This window comes from Pelodiscus sinensis, chromosome 4 (assembly GCF_052426305.1).
Source record: "Pelodiscus sinensis isolate ZL-2025 chromosome 4, ASM5242630v1, whole genome shotgun sequence".
In the NCBI taxonomy this organism is placed as follows: Eukaryota; Metazoa; Chordata; order Testudines; family Trionychidae; genus Pelodiscus; species Pelodiscus sinensis.
Window position 1 is genome coordinate 41,319,363 of NC_143055.1, and position 26,955 is coordinate 41,346,317.

At 39.6% G+C, this 26,955-nt stretch overlaps 1 protein-coding gene across 2 annotated transcripts in view; it reads right to left on the reverse strand.

Moving 5' to 3' along the window:
- ARAP2 (ArfGAP with RhoGAP domain, ankyrin repeat and PH domain 2) overlaps positions 1-26,955 on the reverse strand; it is a 209,596-nt gene that overhangs the window by 76,450 nt on the left and 106,191 nt on the right. For both annotated transcript variants that reach the window (XM_006128750.5, XM_025187574.3), the window contains exons 11-19: positions 26,226-26,425; positions 21,470-21,555; positions 18,659-18,841; positions 17,295-17,469; positions 15,852-15,986; positions 7,914-8,058; positions 6,990-7,092; positions 6,151-6,349; positions 2,686-2,749 (exon numbers count right to left, since the gene is read on the reverse strand). In XM_006128750.5, the coding sequence (XP_006128812.3) occupies positions 2,686-2,749; positions 6,151-6,349; positions 6,990-7,092; positions 7,914-8,058; positions 15,852-15,986; positions 17,295-17,469; positions 18,659-18,841; positions 21,470-21,555; positions 26,226-26,425 (1,290 nt within the window). The remainder of the gene's footprint in view (positions 1-2,685; positions 2,750-6,150; positions 6,350-6,989; positions 7,093-7,913; positions 8,059-15,851; positions 15,987-17,294; positions 17,470-18,658; positions 18,842-21,469; positions 21,556-26,225; positions 26,426-26,955) is intronic.

Consider the following 26,955-nt stretch of genomic DNA (forward strand, 5'->3'; position numbering starts at 1 on the left):
ATAAGAATCTGCAACCTCTTATAACATCAGCCAGGGTGAGAGTTTGCTAATTCATATCCTATCTTTTTAGTATCTGAGATTTAGTTTGTGTTTTCTTTATTTGCTAGTTATCTGTATTGATCTGTTTGCTATCATGTATAGTCACTTCTTTTTGCTCTGTCTAAACCAGTTAGTTGGAGTGAAGGGCATGGGTAATTTTAGCTTAAGGGGCACTCAAGGCAAAGACCGTTGCAAATTCCTCTCCACATTGGGGTGAGAGGATGAACTCTATGAGTTTACACACTACAGTTCCTTGTGCAGTGCAAGATGGTATAAATTGAGATTTATGCTCCAGAGGGGATAGGTGCTGGGGGAATGGCAGTTGAGTTTTACCTTGGCTTAGACTTTCTACTGTTGGTTCATGGTCAGAGAGTAGTTGGGTTTGTCCCTATTTGTGTCAATGCTGGTAGAAAAGTAGGACTGCAGCACAATGTGAGAAGAAGCCCAGGCTGGTGGGTCAGAGGGCTCAGCGATACCCCAGTTCCAGGTGGCACCTGAGGGGGTGGGGAGAGCTTATCATAGGATTAATATGCTGTATTGGCATATCAAAGATAAAAAGAAATCATACTAAAGGAGTATTTTTACCTCTTCAGAATCATGCCACCATCACTTAATTATCACTACCAGATACATACGATCATGCAGGCATGCCGAAAACCTGGATATGTATAGAGTAATACCCTAAGAAACCATTACAATGCCAAAGCTCTTATACCCACATGGCTTTTAATGGTTCAGATAATGTGAATACATGCTTTTAAATTTATTGTGGGCGTCTTAAGTGTAGAAAAATTCAACATATTCATGCTCAGCTGATGCTTCTGTTGCAATTACTTCCAAATAGTTCAGAATTTCCATTAAACTATCAAAGCAGTCTAGGGAAAACTTGTCTATGCTTGACAGAAATATTATAATGAAAGCAATAATAAAATCTGGCTTAGAGCTAGAAGTTTTTCCGAGAACTGACAGTTCTGAAATTTTATGTATGGTATGTATTAACCTGTTGGACATCTTTGAAAAGCATACCCACTGGGTCCCTCGTTGGGCTATGTGTGTTAGCCCTGAACCTTTCAATACACTTCTTTTAAAAAACTGTTTCAGGGAAAGGTGTTAATTTTCCATCTGTGTTGCCATATTCAATTATGATGTGCAGAACATTTTTATAAAATTAAAGCAGTGCTTAGGTGAAAATTAAAATGCTGGTGACACAGATGAGTTTCCTGTAGCAGGGGTTCTCATACTGTGTGTCAGGCCCTATTTTAATGGAGCCACCAGGGCTGGCTTAATAGTTGCTGGGCCCTCGACATTAAGTTTGAGAACTACATCCGTGGGCCGCAGGGCTCAGGTAACAGGCCTGTCTGGTGCTGAAGCCCTTGGGCTTCACTTTTTACCACCTGTCAGGGTTGGTGGGGCTCAGCCGTTGGCCCCAGCCCACTTATCTGTGTAGTGGGACTCAGGCAAGCTCAGACTTTGCCTCCCCCCACCCCACTCTATAGTAATTTTTACTGTCACAAGGAAGTTGCGGAGCAATGAAGTTTAAGTACAGGCAGTCCCCGAGTTACGCGGATCCGACTTATGTCGGATCCGCAGTTACGAACAGGGTTCCTCTCCCTGGTCTCCAGCAGACCAGGGAGAGGAAGCAAAGTGGCGGAACACATGGGCAGCGGACAGGGCTGTCCGCTGCCCACGCGCTCCGAGGCTTGGCTCTGCTTTGCCCTTACCCACAGACAACCCGCCAACCTGAAGCATATTCTCACCAGCAACTATACACCACACCATAAGAACTCGAACTCAGGAATCAATCCTTGCAACAAACCTCGGTGCAAACTCTGCCCACATATATACACCAGCAACACCATCACAGGACCTAACCAGATCAGACATACTGTCACTGGTACATTCTCCTGCACATCTACCAACATAATATATGCCATCATGTGCCAACAATGCCCCACTGCTATATACATCGGCCAAACTGGACAGTCCCTATGTAAAAGAATCAATGGACACAAATCTGATATTAGGAATGGCAACATACAAAAAAAAAAAAAGCTTTGACCAATTATTGGACAAACTTGTTCTCGTTTCTACAAGGAAAATTGTACTGTTTAGATATTGCTTCACTAACATTCCCTTGCTGCTGGTACCAAAATGTCCTTTTCCTACCAATATGTTACTGATTAAAGTCATGAATTAAAATTAAGAATAAACAGGATGGACCACAAACACATCCATCTATTCTTGCTTCTAAATTAACTTAAATAATTAAAAACAACAACCCTGGGATATAGTAGGCATTTAAAAACAGAAACAGTGCAAACATTTTGAAAGGGTTCTTATAGTTTTGTCTGCTTGTGAAAGAAATTAGAGGTTTCTGAAAAGCTCCTGTTTGATGTGATAGAATAATCTCGCATTAAGAAAATTTTACTTACTCAAAATGCTCTATTAACATTTTCTGATACAAAGTTAAGATTTATTTACTAAACAAATAATTTTCTTCTTCTTAAAAAAAAAAGCTACAATTTAGAAACCACAACTGCAAAAAATGACAGATTAGCAAGAATCCTAAAACCCAATCAGCCTAAAAAAAATCAGACCACATCAAATACAGTTTTAAAATTAGTAATATGAAAAAGACCACTTTACCTTCCCTTCTCAACAAGCAGCAGGACATCTATTTTTTCTCCATTTTGAATCAAACCGCTGATTGCTGAAAATAAAACATAATAACATTTTCCTCTTGGAAAATATGTGAAACAGATTTTGAAAAGGCCAAAGGAACATGGAGCTCATCAAAATGTTTTATATTTAGCATGCATTTCGAAAAAGAGAATATATAGCCATTTATTAAAGCATAAAGACAGAAACTACAATGGATCACAAGCATATATCAAGAAAAACAACTTGAATAACAACAGAATAAAAATAAGCAGATGCACACCTCACTTTTGTGATTATCAAATTTCCCTTAACCTGGAAAAATGCAATATTATAGTACTGTAAAGGCTCAGAAATTAACTGGATTCTGAAACCAGCCAGTTTGCTTGAATTCTAATGACTATGAATATTTACAATTCATATTATACAAGAAAATTCATTAGTGTTGTGCGAAGACCATTTCCACTTTTGATTATGTTGATCTAACATTGTGTATGTCTATATAGGTAGACACCTGTCTATCTAAAAGTATAGAAAAAAATTGTATATAACATACGCTACTATATTTTTATAAGGAATATTATCAAATAAGTAAAAAGTATAAAACACTCAAAAATGATTCAACTGAGTTTTACCCACCTACAAATTAGCTTTCTGAATAGGTAATCTCTTTGATTCTACAGAGTATCTTTATGTTGCCAACTACCTCAAGAGATGGCAACATTTTGAATTTCAATCAAGTTCAAAAAGTGTTTCCTGGTGAATGTATCAAATGCCAGTAGCTTCCATTTTTGTGTGACATATACAGGCAGTCCCCGGGTTACGTACAAGATAGGGACTGTAGGTTTGTTCTTAAGTTGAATTTGTATGTAATTCGGAACTGGTACCTATTATAGGGGAAACTCTAGCCAAACATTTCTCCAGAGCTCAGTTTTATTCTCCCACACCTCACTTCTCTCAGTCCTTTATTCTCAAGCTGAGGTGTCTGCTGAGAAAAGCCGCTCCACGTCTCCCTGGTCTGCTGGGTGGGGCGCTAGCTTCGTGTCTCCCTGGTCTGCTAGGGGGAAAAGCAGCTAGTGCGGGGTTGCCTCACCCCGTTTGTAAGTAGGGATCCGATGTAAGTTGGATCCATGTAACCCGGGGACTGCCTGTATATAATGCATCATTTAAATTCACTGTTACTTGAACACAAGGAAGGTAGAAGAAAGTGCGGGAAGTGACTCTGAAAATTCATTATTTTGCAAACATTAATTACCAATATATAATTTATCTTCCTCATTACTGGAAGAGACCCTTACTTTTTGACAATTGAAATGTCAGAATCTAAGGAAGATGGACAGTCTGGGTGCCCAGAAATTCAGAAAGAATGTAACTAGATTAAAGGAAGATGTCCATTCCATCATCAGTACTAAAGCATAAGGACCAATTTTCAAAAATTAGGTCTCTGTGCATCTTTGCAAATGCTTAGCCAAGAAAAACTGAAATTCTGAATTTTCATACAATTAAGAGGGTGCCTATCTAGCCATACAGGCTAACCAAGTCCCCAATGCAATTGCTTCATATTTTGATATCCACAGACCTGAAAATTGTAAGTCAGTCCCAGAAAGTATTCCAAGAATTAAATGAAATCTGGAGATATGTGAATTCATGAAAATAGGAGCCTTTCATGGTACTGATATGGATATTAATGGACATTAAGAGGTCTGCTGGCTTTTAACAGAGTTCTTGCTTCAATTGCAAAATGGTCTCAGATATAGAAGCTGTAAGGATGGACAGAAATACAAATATAAAAGAATAATTACATCTATAAAGAACTATACATAAAGAAATAACTGAATTTATGAAAATGATCATTTCTAACCTTTATTTCTCCCCACTTCATAAACCATACTGGCCTGCTCTGCAGAATTACAATTAGGGTGCATAAAGCTAAACAAGGCCAGAAAATCTAATTACTCTACAGGTTGTACCTCCCTGTAAGGAATCCTTGGAACATGACTGGTCCCAAACAAAGGGATTTGCCCAAATATGGAAGGTCCCTCCCAACATGACCTGTGCTGCCTCCAGCTAGGACTCCAGCCAAGCCCCGCTGCTGCCTGTCTGGACATGGCTCCCCAGGCTGGAGTTCTGTGGCTGCGGGGGCTCTGTGGCTTCTCGGATTGCTGGGGTTCTGCGGCTTCGGGGACTGCCACAACTCTGGGACTTCTGGGACTCCGTGGCTTCTGGGAGTCTGCAGCCACTGCTGGCCCCCTGCTATTGTCCGGGAGCAGGGGTGAGAACCCTTTGATGTGCCTCCCTCAGCATGGGACACCTGGCTGAGTCACACCCCTCTTCCCCCACTCCTGCCCTGCAACCCAGCCTCCTCCTACCTGGACTCTGTGGTCCAGGAACATCTATGGTCCTGCTGAACCATGAATGATGCTGGACCGGAGAGTCCCAATTAAGGGATGCACAACCTGTATTATGAAACTCAGCGTAACATAGTGTAGAATTTATTTATTTATTAGATATAGATATTCCTATCTTCCTCACATCATGAAATTGAGCAAATGAAAATCTGATACCAAAGTAACTAATAGAATAGTGAAAAATACTTGATGGTAACATAGTTTTTGAAGAGGACTACAATTTTCCAATACATTTCCATACTTCAAAACTAAACCAGTCAATTATCTCAAGAAAACATATTGAATGTTTCTGCGGGACATCGGACCTGATAGATCAGTGTTCAGCAATCTAAAACAGTGAGTGGGCCGCATGAGTGGCCCTCCACTTCAGTGGGCCTCAAGACTGTCTTAACCAAGACTGTCTCCTGGGATAAGGTAGTTTTTCTATCTGCGCTTATGTACCTAGAATTCGCAGAATGTGCTGACTAAACTGTAACAGTGCTTTGAATGCAGAGAGAGAGAGAAAACTGCTCTCACAATCTGTGTTGTGTGCAATAAGCATGCACCTAACTTCATGTGCACTTGGTTTACGTGCAGGTCACTTTAGTAATACTGGTAGGATAAAAAACTATATAGATGGAAACCAGCAGACTTTGGCAACCCTGCATGTTGGCAACAGGAAACAAAATGTTTCATCCATCACACATAGAACACTGACGGACAGCGTTTGCCCAGCAAGCTGCAGGTTTTCCACCCCCACAACATGTCTTATATTATTCTATGATCCTGAATCCTTGTAAGAAAGATTCTATGTAACTTGACCAGACTTGTTTTATTAACTACGATGCTATGAAAATGGCTTTATTCTGGGAAACCAATGGAAAAAGAGAAATAGATCTAGATACAGCGTGGATGGGATGGTATTTGGTGCATGCAATGAGATGCGTGTATTGAATTCCTTGACATTCGTGATTTTAATACTATATAGATATTCTTAAAAGCAGAGATCAGAATGAGTTTCTTAGAACGTACACTAATAAATTTAAAATGATCTCTGAACTCTTACTTAGCTCCTGCAGTCGTCTTAGATGTATTGAATCCTCTTGAGCATTCTCCATTTCAAGACAAAAATGTAGACTTGATTTATCTAGAGCAAACCAGCCTTTTTTCCATTGATCAAGATTATGGCAATCTTTGTAGTATAGCTGTCCAATCAGATCGTAGTCTCTCTTTAACAAACATTCAGCTATGGAGGGGACAAAATGCTACCAAGAAAAAATGAAGAATAAAGCAAGTCATTGCAAATATGAAAGATGCATATATATATAATGATAAAGCCTATGTATAAAATGGGGATGAGGTGACAATATAAATATTGCATTCTTTTATAAGGATTAAAATAATATATAAATTAAATCCTAAAACTATATGTAAAATCAGAAATAGTACATTTTTATAGTTCTTGTCCTCAAACTTGCAAAGCTAACAATCTATTTTTATTTTAAGCAATCTAACCTTTATTCATCTTGTTTTGTTTTGGTAGAAATTTGTGAAAAGCATATTTGTAGCCACACAATGGGTCAGTTGTAAGCTCCTAATGAATGGATCTGTATAAATAGATAGTATTACCTACTGAGACACTAGCACTTATACAACCATATTCCTAAGGTCAGTATCAGAATGTTGCATACCAATTCTCCTTGTATTTCATTGCATTATCTCAATTCACATGTTCATTACAATACATATTTCCTTCTGCTGCACAGAAAGCCTTTAAACACCAAACAGATCTGACTTCATCAACTTTACACTAAGGAACAGTTTCCCAGAAGTGGCTAACACTGCCACTTTATATCTTATGTAAAGGCTCTTGGCCTAGCTTGAATAGATAATTATCAGCACTACCTTGGCTATTGCCCAGGTCCATTTTTTGTGTGTGTGTGCAGTTTCAGCTCCAAACAGAAAAACACGTTCTGACAGTAAATAGATTTCAAAGGTAAAAATGGCCCTAAATCAACAAGAGAATAAAAGAGGCAGTTATATTTAGGCTTCATAATATGAAACACCCAAAAGCACAATTTCTCTCTCTCTCTCTCTCTCTCTCTCTCATACTCTCATTATCTAATTTCTACGGAAAATCCATCTGTATTTTCTTCTAATATTACATATATAAATTAGCCAATACTGTAACAGTTTATATTATGCAGTCATAGCAGGATGGTTAAAATATCTTTTAAGTCAATATATTTTCTGAAGGCATTGCATATTGGGCGTTGCATTAAGTTGAAATGAAAATTTCATTGGAAGAGTATTATTTGACCTTGCAATTTTATGTAGTTTCAGGACAAAGACTGTTACAATACATTTAAAATATTTTATGCTTTTTGAGTATCAGACTGTTTGCCCACTGAAAAGACTGTTGTAAGTGATTCTTTACTAATATTAAAACATATCTAATACTTTATTTGCAGGAAAAGAGGCACATGCCAAATGTTTCAGCCTGGGGGAGAAGACATTCTCCAAACTCAGTGTTCCAATTTATAATTGTTTAGCAATTTTTATATTAGTGATAAATACCTTTTACAGAAAATGTAGACTTCTTTAATTTAATTTAAGCTGTCCTTTCCAAGTTATCCTGTACAACATTTTATTGTCTACTAATAAAAAAATCACCAAAGACCACTTAATTGCTTGTCACCCACGTAAAACAGCTCAGCTCTTTTGCAAAAGTCCAGAAACATGTGAAGCAGTAGTGAACACATATTCACTTCTTAGGACAAAGGCTCAAAATGTCTTAGTTTATTTCAAATAACTAATTTTGGAACCTACCCAGTATTTAAAAAGGAATCTTCTTTGTGAACCACGAGACAGGTAACTTCACTGATGTCAATCATACCATTAGGAGTGGTTGTTTTATCATTTTCATAGTAACTCAAGAAGCCACTTTCCAAAGTACACCATCTTTTATTGCAGTCTGTGGTTAAAAAGATATACAGTATGTCACAGATTACTACAATCATTAATATTATAGAAGATACATACGTGAAGGAATGACTTTTGCCATTGATTTCAATAGAGCTGGTATTTCAGCTGTAGTGCTCATATAGTAATACCCATTAAACTCTGAAGAAATAATATTTAACGTATGGTACTTCAATCAGATATTTGTCAACATAATGCACTCATTTTAAATTTTATGAGTATCAGAAGTATAGATGTCAAGTTGCTTTACAAATTTCCTTTTGCTGCTTAAATAGCTTGATGGGAGGTAGAAAACTGAATACTGAATTTGGTTTGTTCAGTGTTATAAAACCATATGATTTGGAATTTAAAAAAAAACACCCTCCCCAGTTAGAAACATTGAAAGTTACAGGAACAATTTATCTTGACAAATTGAACAGTTGAATCATAGCATGCCACACAGAAAAGGTGCTGCTAGTTTTTCATGGACACTGGAAATAGTGGCCAACACAGATTCAATCTATTTTCCACTGTAAGGTGATGCTACAGTGCCCACTCAATGTCATAAGGCTACGAAAAACAATCTAAACCTTTCAAAGATTCTAGGAAAAACACAAAAGGTCATATTTTCCAGAACTTATAAACATTGCAGACTACAGAACACAAGAAAAACAATGTCTATAGTTTTATTTTAAGTGATCTAGAAAACATGAAAAATTTGTTCCCACTAGACTAGCAATGCATGTTGTCAAATCAGAAAACATGTGAAGGATTGTTTTATTAATCTAATACAAATTTTAGGTTGGTTGGCATTTAAAGAGGACAGAAACCAGAGTGGGTTATGTATCAGGAGCCTGATACGCCATTCACTCATATCCATGGAATTTCATTGAACTCAATGGAGTTACTCCAAATTCACAGTAGAATATATTGGTCAGGGGTAGGGAACCTAAGACCCAGAGGCTGGATTGCTTCTCATCTGTATGGCCCCAACCAATTTTTCTGTGGGTCAGTGGCCCCTGACCTAAAAAGATTCCCACTCCTGTTATACTCTATAACTATGCTGGTGTCTAGAAGACCTCATGTTCAACAGTTCTTTAATAAGTCTAATACTGAGGTAGTCTTATTGGTCATGTACAAATATTTAGGTCTGGAGGATAAATGTACTAAGAGCAGATTCTGACTGAAGTTAGATGATATTTATGTGCATACAGTGCTGTGAACATGTTAACAACACATGGCATTTATAAGGCTATGTCTTCACTAGAGGGAAGATTGAAATTTCTACAATCGATTTGCTGGAGTTCAATTTAGCAGGTCTAGAAAAAACAAGCTAAATGGAACTCAGAGGGCACTCCTGTCAGCAGCCAGTATTCCTGAAAGGAGGAAGGGAAACAGATGGGAGCATTTTCTCCCATCAGCGTCCTGCTGTGGGGATTGCAAGGAAACTTGAACAAGGGTACGTCAACTCCAGCTACAAAATTAGTGGAATTGCATATATTAGTGGAGTTGCATATATTAATTTGACAGTCTCCTTTAGCGTAGACCTATCTTAAGTGGTCAAATTAATCCAGATTTTAACCTGAAATGCCCATAATATGACACACACATTTGTGACAACGGATCACTTGAGCAACTTATAGTATTGTTTGAAAGATTTTATTAAAGTTGAATAGTTCCTGCCTTTCTGAAACTTAAAGACCATGCACAGTTTAAGAAAAAGCATTATAAACATTTTGGCCCTTTGTATATTTCTAGGCACATCTTAGGTTAGGAATGCTACTTAAATTCCACTAGAAGAATTAAGAACATTCAGCACTGCATAGGATCAGATCCTGAGAAATGATAAGCAATATTGCTAGATTTACAGAACCTTATCAGCCTTGTAATTTTGCATGCAAGCTGTAGGGGAAAAAAGTCACAGTTCTTTGGATTGTTCCATTTCATAAACTGGCTCTGATAACAACTGTGATCTAATTGGCTAATGTGGGATTATGCACAAGTAATTTTCTTGAGTGAGCACAGACATCAGGACCACATGATAGCTTTGTCTTTTAATTATGTTTGTATTCTGGTTTGAATAGGCAAAGTAAGAATTTGTTATTATTAGGTTCCCTAGTCCTATCCAAGACAAGCTATAAATGAGAAACACTCAAATGTGATGGTAGTAAACTCAGGATAAAAATCATCTGCAAGTGACAGTGAGTTGGGCATGTTTAGCACTTCAAAATAGTGGGCTTTAAGTGCTTCACAATCAACATATGTCCACCCAATAAACTATTCTATTGCATTGGCACTAGAAAAGGAATGTTCCTACAGGTCATAGTAGACACACACATAAGCTAACTGAGAAAAAAAGAGTACTTCATTAGCCTACAGTTTGCTTGTCTATGCTACTCACTGCCATCTAACTTCACTTTCTTGTGCATTAAAACTAGGTAACATGAAAAACACATCAGTTCTCATAACCAGCACCTATGAAAATATCCAGTGGCTTAAAATGCATATTGACAAGCTCACAGATTCTGCAACAGTCTGAAATTCAGTGTGAGTTTCATTTTATAGTGATAAAGGTGTTTCGTAACCTGGTATGTAATCTTGATTTCAATCAGTTTTTTAAAAAGAAATATGATCACTCATTTTTAAACAATTGCCTTTCTATGCAAAATTCCAACTTTCAGTGTACAGCAGGCACTCTCAAACTGTGGGTCAGGATTCCAAAATGACCCAATTTTAATTGGCCTTGAGATCCATCAAGTCTGAAGTGCAAGTCTCATGGCCTAGCCCTAGAACTAAGATTATATTTTCACATCCAGGACAGAAGCTCTTAGCCTCAGCTTTGCCCCAGAGAAGAAGGGATAGGGTGGTCGAGCTTAGACAGGCTTGGTCTTCGGTCCTCCCTCCTGGGGTCATGTAGTAATTTTTGTTATCAGAAGGGGATCAAAGTGCAATGAAGATGGCAAATCACTTTTATAGAATTTAAAAGATTTTCAACTCTTAGAATTTGCACTGAATTGTTATAATCTTATCGACAATGTCTTTGGAATGCTAAATGTTTTAGAAGACATTCATCACACAACTTTTCCTTCTCTCCTACAAAAAACCAAACACTATTCTTTGATGTATTGCACCAGAATAGTAACAGTGTTTGAGAGCTCTTCCCATTGATCACTAACAGCTGGTAACTAGCAAACATTTCTCCAAATGATGTGCACACCCGCTGAAGTCATTGCTTGTGCGAAGATGAGAAATACACAAAAAGCAGGCCTACAGACTTCTCCTCTATTTAAAATGCAGTAGAAAGCCTCTGATTTGTATTTATTTAATCCACAAAGCTGTAATTTTCATGGAAGGAAGGATAGTCCAGTAAGTAGGGCATTATCTTGGCACTTGATACACCTGAATTTAATTCCTTTCTCCACCACAGATCTGTGTGGACTTGAGCAATTCATTTAGCTTTGCTATACCTCTTTTTCCTATCACTAAGTACTTTGTTGATTTTAGTAAAAGAAGACAAAGTTTAAATGTAATTAGACACTAATTAATTTTATAAACAGTGTGTCTTACAAATTATGAATAAATAATCAATGTTCAAGACCTAAGAGGTACTATATAAATGTACATAGGAATTTTTCACAGGTCAAGGCAACTAAAAAATTGCTTCTTTCCAATCAACATGTTTTTCTTTAAGTACAATGCCAATAGTAAGCATTTTAAAGATGTGCTTAAGGCTATTCCAAGACTAAAGTACATTTGGGAATTTTCAGTAATTATTACTATTGGGAAATCTTGACTCTCTCAATATATTACAAGTGTATTTCTATAATCTTGGTAATCCAAAATATCCACACACTGCACTAAAACACAATTTTACTACTTATTTTCTTAATCAAGTAACTAAATTATATGTGAAAATAAAGTGAAGTGGGACTTTCAGTGAGAAGAGAGAGTCATCTATCAGAATTTTGTCATAAAAATAGGCTTAAAACCCCTCTTTCAGTTGAACAACAAAATCAAAGTGGTTTTAATGCATAACCTTTCTCTAAAAAGTAATTACTTATAAAGCTTTCTTCACAGTAGTGCATGCCATGCCAGAACACTTTGGTGTGATACTTAATCTGTTTTCTTGTAAGCAAATGTATTTGGTTAAAGGAGCTAAGTCATAATTTAATTTTAGAGGTGAATTACAAAAGTGTAAAACTTTTATAGAATTTCAAGAGTGGAAATATACACTACAATCCTTTAAAATACAATGCAGTAAAGGCATATTTGGGTAAACTAGCATTTCATTAAAATCCTGTGGCTCAGATTTCAAAGATATCCTTGTTTCTCTGCCAATGTAAAGCATATAAGTGTCATTAAAAAAATTGACAGAATTGTGCCATACAGAAATCCAAACACCCATTTCTGGTCTGGTAAAGACTAGATCTAGATCTGTACTTCACAGATGTGCCCTAAAGTGTTCTCCTTGGAAATGCTGACATAACCTACTGGTGACTGTCTTATCAGTATAGTTCTGTGCTCAGTCCTTAGTGGGTAAGAGTCTGTTAACAGCTTCTGCTATAAGGAATTGGCTCTTCAACTTTAGAGGTCCCTGGTTCAATCCCTAATGTGTTTGCCAAAAGAGAGGCATTTAGGAATTAAAAGTGACACTTAATAATTCAATGCTGGAAATACCTAAAATTCTTTGAAAAAAGCTTTCATTGCCAACCCACACCAAAAAATTACAACATGAGTCAGTACTCCAAAAACTCAAACTCAATCAAATTTATTTTAAAAAGAAATGTATTAGTGCTGGAATTTTGTCTGTCTTCTGTTTTTTTAATTCCCCCCTAAATGTGCCACAATGTGCAACTACAAATTTAAAAGTCAACCTTAAATGCATCAATAAAATCTTGTATGCAGTGTTATAGCCATGTCAGACCCAATATATTAGAAGAGAAGAGAGACAAAGCGGGTGATGACATTTCTTTAATTGGACCAACTTCTGTTAAGGAGAAAGACAAGTTTTGAGCTCACACAGAATACTTCTTCAAGCCTGGGAAATTTTCTCTGAGTATCTAAGCTAAATACAAGATGAAACAGATTTCCGAGCAAACCATGAGAACAGCCATGGGTACTACGATGCCTACCCAATATGCCAACCTCTCCATAGATTGCTGTGAAGACGAATTTTTGGACAAATTAATCACAAAACTAACAGTATATTTGAGACACAATGATGATAATTTCCATTCTCTGGACAGATGACTTAAATTCCCTCAGAGACTGCCAGTATAACTTCAACTACCACTATCTATCTATTAGCCTCTCTTTAGAACACTCTTATACCTGCATCATCTTCCTACACACCATGATCAGCTTCAACAATGGAACCCTAGACAACTACAATTAGGAAAATGAGAGCTCACCATATCTACCTTCATAGATCCAATAACCACCCCAAACACATCAAGAAATTTATCATCTACAGTCAGGCATATAAATACCCCAGAATCTAGGGAATACACTTAATGCACTTAAACAACCTTCACCAAAGACAGGCACTCCACCAAAGAAGTAGATCACATCATGGAACAGACCTCTCAAATATGCTGGGAAACCCAGCAGAAATAAATCTCCTTAATACTATACATCCTTAGTAGTCACCTATAACCCCACATTGCAGTATTGAACAAGTACAACCCTCATGCTGTACAGGGACCCTATGCTGAAAGAAATATTTTCTTAGTTTCCTATTCTAGCCTTCAAACAACTTCCACCCCATAATTTCTCCAAGCTCATCATCAGAAGCAAGGACACACACCAACTCACAACAGCACCAGACCCTACCAGAACAGAGGCAAAACATGCAGGCATATTTCCATTTGCTATGATGAACAAATCCTGCCCTGCTCAACATACCTTTCATGACCCATGAGTCCTACACATGGCTATCCCAACGTGGGGTACAGTCCAAGCAGTGTCCCTATAGTAACTATATGGGTGAACTTAAGACAATCCACATGCTCTCAAATGAACTCACACAGGAAAATGAGAAAAGATAAAAACACCTTAGCATGTAGGGTGAACACTTTTTGCAAAATAAAATCCTCATCCTCAAAGGAAATCTATCCAACACCCTCAAAAGATAAGCTTAGTAGCTTGAATTCATTTAGCTGTTAGACACCAAAAATCATAGATGGAACAGACACACTGAATTTATGGCTCATTACAACAATCTATAAGCCACTAACAACTTCCTCAGATGGTTCCCACCCCCTTTCTTCCCTCTCACTCGAGAGGTATCACTGGGCTTCTTCATCTTGAATGGCCTCTTGAAACATGTGTTAACTACTTATGCTAAACAATCTGTTCTACCGTGTATACAACTGACAATTCTATGTAGGTCTCTTTGCCCTAAAGAAGACCTTTGTGTAAGTTCAAAAATGTGTGTCTCTCACCAATAGAAATGTGGGTCTGGCCCACGAAAGCTCATCATCTAATAAACCATCTTGTTAGTCTTTAAAGTGCTACATTGTCCTGCATTTTGCTTCAACTACCCCAGACTAACACGGCTACATTTCTATCACTGCCCAATAAAAGTGAGGGAAAGGAGTGGGACTGAGTGGTCTGGAGTGCAGGAGGCAGCTCTGGGCTGGGCCAAGAGGTTTGGAGTGCAAAAGCAGGCCCTGGGAAAACTGGCTGGGGTGCAGGAAAGGGTTGCAGGCTCTGGCTGGGGTTGCAGACTCTAGGGTGGGACTAGGGATGGGGGGCTTAGGATGCCGGAGGGGACTCCAGCTAGAGGGTGTAGAATGAGGGCGGGAGTTAGTGTGTGGGAAGGAGTTCTTCCCTGGGGTGCAGGCTGTAGCCAGGTGGTGCTTACCTCAGGAGGTTAACATTGCAGCAGGGCTAAGGCAGGCTCCCTGACTGCCTTGGCTTTGTGCTGTTCCAAAAAAGCAGACAATATCTCTGGCCCCTAGGTAGAGACATGACTAAGAGGCTCTGTGCACCTGCAAATTCTGCCCCGGTAGCTCACATTGGCTAGGAACTGCAGCCAGTGGGAGCTGCAGGGGATAGAGTTGCTGTTGCTGCTTGAAAAGGGGATGGATGCACAGGGTTCTGGGTGCTCAAGGAACATAGAAATGGCCCCAGTTCTATGGCAGCCACTAAGGCTGTAGGCAGGCAATATTCCTGAACTGTCTGTAAAAGGTAAATCACATTGGATTTGAAACAATTGAACACTGAGTACATTTGGCTGCAAGCTGAACGCTGAGGCTTGAATCTATTTTTTTCTCCTTTTCTTACCTTATGATACCGGTGATTTCACATAGAAAACTAGAAGCCTGAAATTCAGGATTTCTTAGTGATCATTGAAATGCAAGGCCAATTACACTGTTAATGAGAACAGCTATATTTCTGCATGTGTCTGCACTCACACACACACTCCTGTATGGACTCAAAAAACTAACTCTCAGCAAAAACTTGGTACAAATTCCATTAAGGATGTGGTGGTTGAGGACTGGGATGTATTATTTCCCTCTGGTGATTTAAATTATCTTCCCACCTTTTTCTTCTTCAGAAGTTTAGTTGCCTCTCTCCTTTTCTTCTCCTTCAACTACTGACCAGAGAGATTTGAGGTTATTGTAATTTTCCTTGAGTGAGTGCTAACTTCTTTTGCTTCTGTAAAGATGTGTAATTATAGAGATGTAGTTTGTCTTTACAGAACTTTTAAAAAATCTAATGTTAGAAGTTAAGACAATAAATTCATACATTGTACAGAATCAATCAATCAATCAAGTATCAAAAGTAAGAAGAGATAGTTACCTTCTTTCAATTTCCTGTCTGGAAATAGCTTAGCAGAATTATAAGAAACTTTGTATAAAAATTCACAAAGAAAAACAGAATGTGAAGTATCGTCAGAAAAGCCACTTTCAAAACAGGTCTCATGGTTTGGGAACTCTATGAAGAGAACAAAATCAACAAAGCAGAATTTCCTTTATTAACATTTACAGCCATTTAACCTCCCTTGTCTCATTTCTTGAATACAGTTTTCTTCACCTCATGCTTTACAGGATTTAAATTATATTCCTACTGTCTTATATATTGCTCTAATTGAGTTATTTCTTGCATATATTAAGTAAAGTAATGAAATGTGAGTTAAAATACTTACATTAGTCATGATGTTACGGAAATCCATCAAGAATAAATGTAAGGTACCATAAGCTTTTTTTTGTAATAGGTTAAATAGCTGTATTACTAAACTTTACTTAATATACTTGAACCAAGAATTTGTATCCTGAAGTCTCAATCATACCTTTGCTGCAAGCTCAGAGCAAAGAGCAGAATGAGATTCTGACAAACACCATCAGCTTTCTGGGTTCCCCCTCACTCTGAGGAGGAAAGAGCCCAATGCTAGGCCTATGCAAGAATGCTACATAGCTCTCCAAGGCTTAGCACTGCAGGGAAGAGAGACATAATGAAGATGGGATTCTTGCAGAGCAATTGGTTTTGACCTACGAAGTCTTAAGTAATTTGGGAACTCACTGCCGGAGACCCCATGTCAGAGCTATATGAGCTAATATTGTCCTGGTCTAAGGCAGAACGTATTAATGGCAGTGTCTCCCAGAATCTTTGAAGTGTCTCTTCTCCCTGATCAGTCCAGAGTTATTGATTTTTGAGGTATGCTCTAAAGTTTATCTGGGGGAACTGGGATGGTTTGATGGGAGACATTCTGTTATTTTAGCCTGACTTGATTTAAAAGATGAGCTATATAATGAGAGATGGTTTTGAGACAAATGGATAAGTCTATGTGCTGTAGACACTGATTAAGATTAAAAGGATTATAGTAAGCATCAGCAGCCTGAAAAAGCTGCTTTGAACGTATTAAATGGATAGTTAAATAGCCGCACTATCATTATAATATGGTCTCATCAGATTTTCTCTGTGATTAATATGAAGGCTCTTGATTTCTGTTTACAAGCATGTAGATACACATGACTTTTTCTTGAGAAAATGAGACCTTAAGCATGATGTTTTAGCAAAGGAAGTAGCATCAAAAACACACACAGTGAAATTTGATTTCTGCTCAAATACAATTAATTCTATCTCCCTGTGCTCCTACATCATGTCCAACACATTTGTCAAAGACTTATACTTTCTCAACTCAGCACTGAGGTTCCACCTTTTTTTCTCTCTCTTTCCTTATTAAACTCATAAAGACAGTTTAAAACATACAAAAGCTAAAGACAACATAATATAACTCTATACCTGAAAATTTATTGTGGTAGAGAAATTCCATTTGCAGCCTTTGTCCTGCTTTCTTGGCTAATAAGTAAGGAGTGCTATAAACAGGATCTCCAGTGGCACACATAACATCAGCTCCACTAAATAGCAATGTCATTGTTTCCAACACATCTTGTTTAACTACTGCAGCACACAGAGCCTGATCATGTAGGGGAAAAATGACAAGTCAGTTTAAAATAGAAAATTAATGGGGGCAAACCCTCACATCCTCATTCACAGAGCCTTTCTACAGTGGGAAATAGTAGGAAGGAGAGGGAACAATAGTAGAGATCCCTCTAACCTCTGCAGTAGGTTCTGAATTCCCCATGTTCTGCAGAGAAAAGACTGTGTGAAGTAATTATGCCAGACTGTAGTGTAGCATACTGAATATATGAAGCACTCCACTAACCCTCTCCCATCCACAGTTTCAAGAGAATTTCTCCCTCTCACATCTAAATTTCTGCAGGAAGCTCTTTCTGTCAATCCCCCAGTATTTGGAGTTGACTAGAATGACAGAAATTTGGCCCCAAGACTCAATGCAACTAGAAAGAGAGCAATTAACCAACTGCATTCTGAAAATCCTGATCTTCATTGGTAAAGTAATTAATGATTCTGCAGCACCTCAATTTTAACACATCTAACCTGAGATACCTTAAAAGGGGCCGAAGTCTCAGAGGATGGGTACTCATGGGGTAATTTTAAGAACTACTGACAGACATTGTATATACTGAAAATATTTCAAAATAATCAAAAGTATAAAACATCTGAAGATGATTTCAGAGTAATTGTGCTGTATGATATGTTACATGCATGAGCATAATCCAAGCAACAGGATCTGACAACATGACTTGCTCCTAAAATACAAGGTGAATAAGGTTAATTTAAGACAGTATATTGAGCAGCTTTCATTAACAGTCACTCAAGATGTGTGTGTGTAGAGACAGCATGTACTCAGTACTACCAATTAACTCCCATACTATTCAAAAGACCAACCATAATCACAACAGGTCGAACAATCATTTCTACTCCTAAATAATGGCTAAATGCTATGGAATTAGAATTTGGGGTATTTTTTATGCTGAAAGTATATTACTATATTAGTATGCAAAGAGCTACACTCTAATAATGCAGTGGACTGCACAGATAAAAAGTATCTGTCATTACTGACTAATAGCTCACATGTCGGCTTAGACAATAACACTATTAGAGCAGAATGTTAGCCAGGAGTGTTGACATCTACCATTCTTTTTTAAAAAATCATATAAGAACTCACGTAAAATCATTAGGAGGGACCTAAAAGTGCAACCCCGTACTCACAAATTGTGGGACTTAGTTTATCACAAGTTTACCTTATTTAATTCTTCTTTGGTTTTGTAGCCCAAAGGAGTTTTCCTGAATCTTCCTTCTTTGTATTTTTGTGTAATAAATGTTACCCTTTTTTCTAGCGGGGAGTCCATATGCAATTCTTCTTCAGGTTGAAGTTTTCCTGCCCAAAAACCGTTTGCCCTTTTATTTCCAATGACAATAAAAAGCTGACAAAGAAAAAGAAAAGGTAATTCAATACAAAAGATATCAAGGTAAATGATAAAATGTTTTCATCTGCTAAAATGAATGATGGTTAGAGAAAATGGAGTTGACTCTGGGGGGAAACAATGGAAGCCTCAACAGAATCATTGCTTATACTGTCCTGTTAAACGGTGGATGAATAATGAAAAAGTCCAAAGTTCTATGTTCATGATTAATCACCAGTAACAACTGAGGCTTAACAATGCTACTCAGATACAGTATTTCAAAAGGAACTGGGCAAGATCTGTAAAAAGGTTAACAACAGAGGATAGGGAAATATGTTCAGAAGCGCAGTGTACCTGCCCACTACTCCTTACAAACTTTGAGGTAAACACCAACTTTTATCTTTCAAAATAACCCACTAATTCCTGGAGCAAAAGAAAGATGTAAGGTAAAGAAGAGGGATCTCCTTGTAGAGGATAGACATGATTGCTCTTAAAAAATGTCTTCCATTTTCAAAAGGTTTTATTATTGGACAAATATTTCTTGAGAATAAAAGAGGGACTATTGTTGAATGTCTTTCAAAACAAAATAATATTTTAAGTACCACCACTGCAGAAGATTCTCGGGAAGATTATTCTAGAGAGAAAAAATATAACTTGCAAGATTTAAAATTTCACTCACTCCTTTTTTTCTTGAACAGAACTATGGTTTTCCCCCCACAAGTGTACAATAGGAAGGAGTACAATTTAGGGCTAGATTAGCCAGCACATTTTTTAGCAGGCTGGCCAGCAGCCCAGCTAAGTCTTGGCTCGTGCCGGGTCCAGGACCTACCCCAATCATGACTGGTGTGGAAAAAGTGAATAAGGAAAAGTTATTTACTTATTCACACAATATAAAAACAAGGGATCACCAAATGGAATTAACAGGCAGCAGCTTTAAAAACAAACAATAGGAAGCTTTTCTTCACTCAGTGCACAGTCAGCCTCTGGAAGTCCTTGCCAGAGGATGTGGTGAAGGCTAAGACTTTAACAGGGCTCAAAAAAAAAAAAAAAAAAAAAAAAAAAAAGAGCTAGATAGATTCATGGAGGTTAGCCAGGTTGAATAGGAATGGTGTCCCTAGCCTCTGCTTGTTTGGAAATGGTTGACAGGGGAGGGAGCACATGAGGGATTACCTGTTGTGTTCCCTCCCTCTGGGGCATATGGTATTGGCCACTGTCGGCAGACAAGATACTGGGCTAGATGGATGGTTGGTCTGACCCAGCATGGCCGCTCTTATGTTATTACCCCGCTGCTGCCCTGCATTAAAAGTATAGTAGGAGCCACGTAGGCAGGCAGCCCGGTTCAGTTCCGACTCCTGCCTGGGCCGGGAGCTCAGCCCCTCCCCTGGGCGGGGCTGTTGCCACCCTGCGCTGTTGCCTCAGTATCAGAGGCAGCAGCACGGAGTAACAGGCAGCCAGTCCATGAGGGGAGCTGGTTTTTAAACTATCTCCCCTTGTGGACCAGCTCCTGCCTAGCACCCTATGCTGCTGCCTCTAATATATCCCTGTAATGGACTGTGTTCTGAAGAATGGACTAATTCTCATTGTGGGGACATATGAGTGTGCATATAGTGGAAGAGGAAGTTATTACAGATTGTACCTCCCTTAACTGGCACTCTTTGGTCTGGCAACATCCATGGTCTCCCAGGACCATGGATGTTCCTGGATCACACAGCCTAGGTATAGGGAAGTTGGGCCATAAGGCAGGTGCAGCAGAGAGGTGCAGGGAGGGGGAGACCTCAGCCAGAGATCCAGGGAGGGGCAGGTGGCACAGCAGAGAGCTCTGGCCCCGGTGGCCAGGTGGTAGAGGGGGTACTGCAGCAGTAGCTGTGGAGCTCTTGCCCCAGCCATGGAACTCAGGAATTGCAGCAGCAGTTGTGGAGCTCTGGCAGTGGTGGCCGCAAAGCTCCGGCCCCAGCAACAGAGCTCCAATCCCAGTGGCAGCCATAGCAGGATGGGAAGCAGTGGGGCTAGGGTGGAGCCCTAGCCGAGGGCAGCAGGACAGCACAGAACATGTTGGCAGGGACCTCCCCAGTATGGCAAATCCCCTCATTCAGGACCGGTTAGGTCCCCAGGGTGCCAGAGGAGGGAGGTCCAACATACAGTGCCAAAACCACCTATTACCCTACAGTAGAAACCAGCCACAGCCTGGCTTTGTGCATCTAGATTATTTATATCTACATTATCCAAATAATTTAAGCAACATTAAGAAATATCTAAAACAATAAGATTTTATTGCTAATCTCAGGACAGTATTGAATGTGTTTCTTAAAGCCCCAGCTGCTAGAGTCAGGTAACTTAAAAAATGAATTGGGGATGGGAGAGATATTTCATCCCTCATGGTTTGGGAGAAAAGCTGGGGAAAACAAACCCCAGAAAGAAAATAAAAGTAACCTAATAATTATTATTTTTTAAATGAAATAATTGTTAAACCAAATTTCATGAACTCAGGGATGAAATTATTTTTGCATATTTGGATTGGCAATTTTGTTAAAGAGAAATACATTATGCAACAATAGGGCTAATGAATGGCTTTTAAATTAGCTGAGCCTATACACACAAAGAAAGAAGCAACTTTTACACCAAAAATCACAAAGTTACCACATAACCTACCTCAATCAGCTCATTGCTCCATATACTGGCATCCATTTTGAGGCTTCGGACCTTTGAATCTCTGGGTCCTAAAGATCTGTGCTGCCCTGAACAAAAATGATATATTTTAAATTATTTCAACTGAGCCTTTTAGGTTAAAAGTACAAAAAACATTACGTTAGTAAAGATATTTGTTTTAAAACGATGAGATTAATAGCTAACACTGGTCATATGCAAGAGTTTGAAAATTTTAGATAATTTCAATAGTGCAATTCACACTTTACTACAAGCTAAAATGTGAATAGACTGTAAATTCTTTGGAATAGGAAAGTCTTTTTTCCCATATTATGTAAATACTGTTTACATTTATATAATTCTTTAAATATTTAATAGATCACCTATTTTTTCTGATACAGGAGACATTTGAAGGTTTGGTTTTTTTGTTTTCTTTTAACTACTTGGAATTTTTACTATACACACTTACTGCAAGTATAAAAATCCTGTTTTGCCTGTCATTTTATCGTAACTTTCTACTAACATCTCAAAAAATATTTCCTTGGGAACCATAAAATATGTACTGAAGTTGCGGAGATCATTCTGAAATGTTTACTTTGCAATGTCCACATGTAAGGTTTAATTAAAAGGAGTACTCAAGGAAGACAAGTCTCAGTGTAGAAAACCTAAATGAATTCTTTGCATTGGTCTTCACTACAGAGGATATGGAGATACATATAACACAGCTCTTCTTTTTGGCTGACAACTCTGAAGTTCTGTCCCTACTTAATGTGTCAGTACAACAACTTTTAGAACCAACTGATAAGACAAACTGTAATAAGTCATCAGGACTAAATGGTATTCATCCAAGAATTGTGAAGGAATTCAAAGAAGAAATTACAGAACTATAAACTGTAGTACGTAACCCAGTGGCCACCAAACAGTAGATATCCTCTGACAGGTGATCCTGACTGGTTTGGCCAAAAGGCTATCAAGCACTAGCACTTCAGTTGCCCCTCCACCTATTGTCATGCTCCTGCCATCTGCCTTGGAGCTGCCCCCTGGGAACCTCCTGCTTGCTGTGCAGGATGTGGGAGGGAGAAGAGGGGGCACTGATGTCAGGGCATCCCTCCTTCCCCCACTTCTGTACCCTCTCTCCACACAGAGAGAAGAGGATGGAGGGAGCTTGGCAATGCAAATCTCTGTCACTCTTACACACTGTGTGTGTCTCTGTTACTCCCACAAACACACACTGTCCTTCACTCTCATCTTCTGACCCAACACCCACAGGGGGGTGTTATTACTTCTTTTACTGCTTGCAAAGTGTGTGAGTTTTGGTTTCTAACTGGTCTGTGCATTTCATAATTTTCATTTCTCCCTTACGCTTAAATGTAATTCTTTGAGTAGTGAGTTCTATAATGCCTAACCTGTCGTGGCTGGAGTAATTATCCCTGTGATAATTGCTGCTATGGGAAGTGGCTAGCATGTCTCTACAGGTCCTGAGAAAGGCAGAGCAGGAGCTCTCCACATGTTGTCCTTGCTGGCAGACACCACTCCTTCTGCTCCCATTGATTAATAATGGGGAGCCATGGCCAGTAGAAGCTGTGGGCTCCGTGCCTATAGATGAGGGGCAGTACATGGCACCATGGAGCCATTGCTGTACATGCCAGCTGCTTTCAGGAGTGGTGCAGGGCCACAGCAGGAGTAAGCCTGCCTTAACCCCACTGCTCCACCACCTGGAAGCCATCTCAGTTAAATGGTGCCCAGCCAGGGCCTGCTTCCTGAACCTCCTCCTACACCCAACCTCCTGCCCCAGTCGTGACTCCCCCTGCGCCCAAACTCCTTCCCAAAGCTTGTACCCTGAAACCCCTCCTGGACCCCAATCCCCCACCCTGAGCTAAGCCCGGAGCCATTCCAACACTCCAAACTCCTTAGCCCAAGACCAGAGCCTGCACTCCAATCCCCTACCTCAGCCTGTTGAAAGTGAGTGAGGATGGGGAAGGAAGGGGATGGAGCGAGCAGTGTGAGGCCTCGGAGAAGGGGTGGAGCAGGGGCAGGGCCTCAGAGAAGGGGGGGGGAATGAAGTGGGGCAAGGTTTGGGTTTGAGGTAGATCTTACATTGCACTTAAATTGAAAAAGTGATCTTGTGGTTACAAAGGTTGGAGACCATTGATTTAACCTTATACTGGGATCGACCAGTGTACCAGACAACAGGAAGAGGCCATTATTTGGAATTTAGAATTATCGGAGAGAGTCAACAATCATGTGGATAAAGGTGATCCAGATGATATGACACGTGAATTTTCAGAAATCCTTTACCAAGATCAAAGGAAAAAAAATAATTCCAAGTACATATAAACAATTATTGGCTCTCAATTAGCTATTTCTATGCAATAAAGATACTGAGATCATCAAGGAAGCTCTCTGAAAACTTGTACTGTACTAAATAACCAGCAGCAGTCTAAAAGCATAACAGTACATTAGAAAAGGGAAAGAAAATAAGACAAAATATAATGTCACTATAATAAATCCATGGTGTACCCATCTTGTGAATACTGTGTCCAGTTTGGCCACTGCAGTTTACCTTGATATGGAGGAGAGACTGAAATGATTAGGGCTCTTCATCTTAGAAAATATATGATTAAAGGGGAATATAAGAAAGTTCAGTAAAGCCATGAATGGTGTGGGTACAAAATAAGAAAAATGCTATTTACCATTTTACACCATCCAAAAGCTAGGGGGAAACAGGTTTAATACAAACAAGCGAGAGTACATTTTCACACAATATATAGCTAAGCTGAGGAATTCACTACCATGAGATGTTGTGATAACCAAAAGTATAACTGGGTTCCAGAGTGAACTGGACAGGTTCATGGAGAATAGATGTATGAATGATTATTAGGCAAGATGGTCAGGGCACAATATTACACTCAGAGGAATGTCTCTATACCTCTGGCTACTAGAAGCCGCAAATGAAAAGAGGGTATACCACTCTAAATCTGACCTATTCTGTACACTCCCCTGTAGCTCTAATACAGACCACTATATAGTCAGGACAGCAGACAGCACTGAGCATGGTCAGATCCAATATGGGCAACGCCTATGTCCTAAATCAGAACCCAATTCTGCAAGGTACCAAGTGCCTCCACAGAGGTGCTGAGGAGCCTTAACTTCCACTGACCACAACAAATTATTCATTTCAAGGGCATGGACCAACTTAGAAGATTGGACACATTGATACATGGAAATGGTTTAGAACAGGGTTTCCCAAACTTTTTCACATGGGGACCAGTAAACCCATTCACGAGCTTTTGGAAGACCGGAAACATTCATTTGCATATTTGCATATTCATTAAGCAAATGATGAATATTCAACTAAGTTTTTTCTGGTCCTCCCAAAGCCCCCAGTGCCAGCGTTAGCCAAGCTTTTGATACAGTCACCCACAATATTCTTGCCAGCAAGTTAAGGGAATATGGATTGGACTGTAAGATGGATAGAAAGCTGGGTAGATCAGGGTTTCCCAAATTTTTTACTTTAGTTGGAACCTGTTTTTTTTTTTCCAGTACTGTTTTTTGCAGCCCAAAAATATAAATGCATATAAAAAAAGAACGAAAAATGAATACATTTTCAGTGGTTCACCTGGTTGCATCCTCTGCCCAGCCTGGGCCAGGGTTTGGGGGACCCGGTGCCACATGGGCACTCCAGGAGGCGGGAGCAGGAGCAGATTGGGCATAGGGTATCTGGCTAGGAGGCAGGGTGCAATGGTAGCCAAGTGTCCGATTTTGTACCAGACAGTCTGGTATTTTCTAATTAGGTAAGTTTTATTATAATTAGGTGTATCAGTCCTTAGCTGCAAACTGCCTGGCTGGTAGATGTGCTCATGCTGCCTGAGTGTGTCTACCAGCCAGGCAGTTCACAACTACTCAAGGGAGGGTATGTGCGGGGGGCGGGGAGAAGGGAGCAAAATGGAATCCCCAGGGCCAGACTTACTTGTATGCCCGGGTCTGCATGTGCCCAGGTCAGTCCCACTCTCCCCCACCCTTCTCCTCCCGATCTCCCCAATCTAGCCCTGCTGCCCCAGTCCAGCCCTGCTTCTAGCAGCTGGTTCTCCCATCCTCCTCCTCATCTCCCCCGCCCAGCCCTCCTGCCCCCATCCAGCCCTAGTTCCACCACCTGCCCTCCCCAATCTCCACTGAACAGCCCCGCTTCCCCTAACCCTGCTTCCACCACCCGCCCGCCCGCCCCAATCTCCGCAGGACAGCCCCGCTACCCCCAACCCTGCTTCTGCCGGCCACTGGCCGCCAGCCCACCAGCCCCGATCTCCATGGGACAGCCACGCTGCCCCCAACTCTGCTTTCACCAGCTGCCAGCCCGATCTCCGCGGGACAGCCACACTGCCCCCAACTCTGCTTCTGCCGGCCGCCAGCCCCGATCTCCGCGGGACAGCCCTGCTGTCCCCAACCCTGCTTCCCAATGGCCAGTTTCCCCCCCACACACCCCTCCTCCCAACCCGCCCTGCTTTGCTCCCCTCCCGGTAGCCATGCTGAGGCCTGGTATTTTTTCCCACGGCCTGTAGTTTGGGAAACGCTGTAAGGCTTAGAATAATTAAATATATCTGTACTTTGATTTAAAGATACCACAAATTTCTGCTTCTCAAAACTTTTGCAAGGACATGTTATAAATGGCACTAAGTAAAACAAAAGCAACAAAAAAGAAAGGACATGCATAGGTATGCAAGTGATATTCTGTAGCAACACAGGGACTCATTTTTAATTACTCTACCTGCGCATTTCTTACAAATGACAACACAGAGATTGATGGATGCCCAGTCAGGATCTGAAGCTTTACAATCAGCACAGCTCCTATTTGACTCATTGAACCAGATCTTCTCAGCTACTTCATAATCAGAGAGAGTTTCTGCTATCGATTGTTGCAATGCTTCAATCCACTCTTGTTTCTCTCCTTCCGACTCTGCTGTAAAGCTGAAACAATTGACTTTTCTGCATTATTGATCTTTATTTTAAAGCCCAATTAAACAGGGTCTATACGTCCTCTTGTGCATTTAATCTACAAATGAAGTTGCTGTTCAAAAATCTGATATCCCTACAGATTTAAATATCGAGACAAGATATATTCTTTCATTTGGTTGCTTAATGAAAACTCCCTCAATACTCCAACATATCATTTATTTAAAAGCTCAATTAATTACCTGCAATAGAAATTTTTGGAAAACCAACTTTCATTCCAAAGTTGATTTCAATCTTTTTTCTTAATATAAATCAGATTTAAAACTGGAGTTTAAGCCACATTATCACAAAAGATTCAGGAGGGCATTACCAAAGGAACTGTTAGTATTTACTAAGCAGTAGAGATGGACTGTGCCATAGGTAATAACTTTAAAAAGGATATTCCTTTACATAGGCTATCTGACCCAGTTAGGTACAGACTCAAGTCACTGGAACATGACCAACCTACTTGCAGTTCTGTGCTGCTAGAAATGAGAATCAGAGAA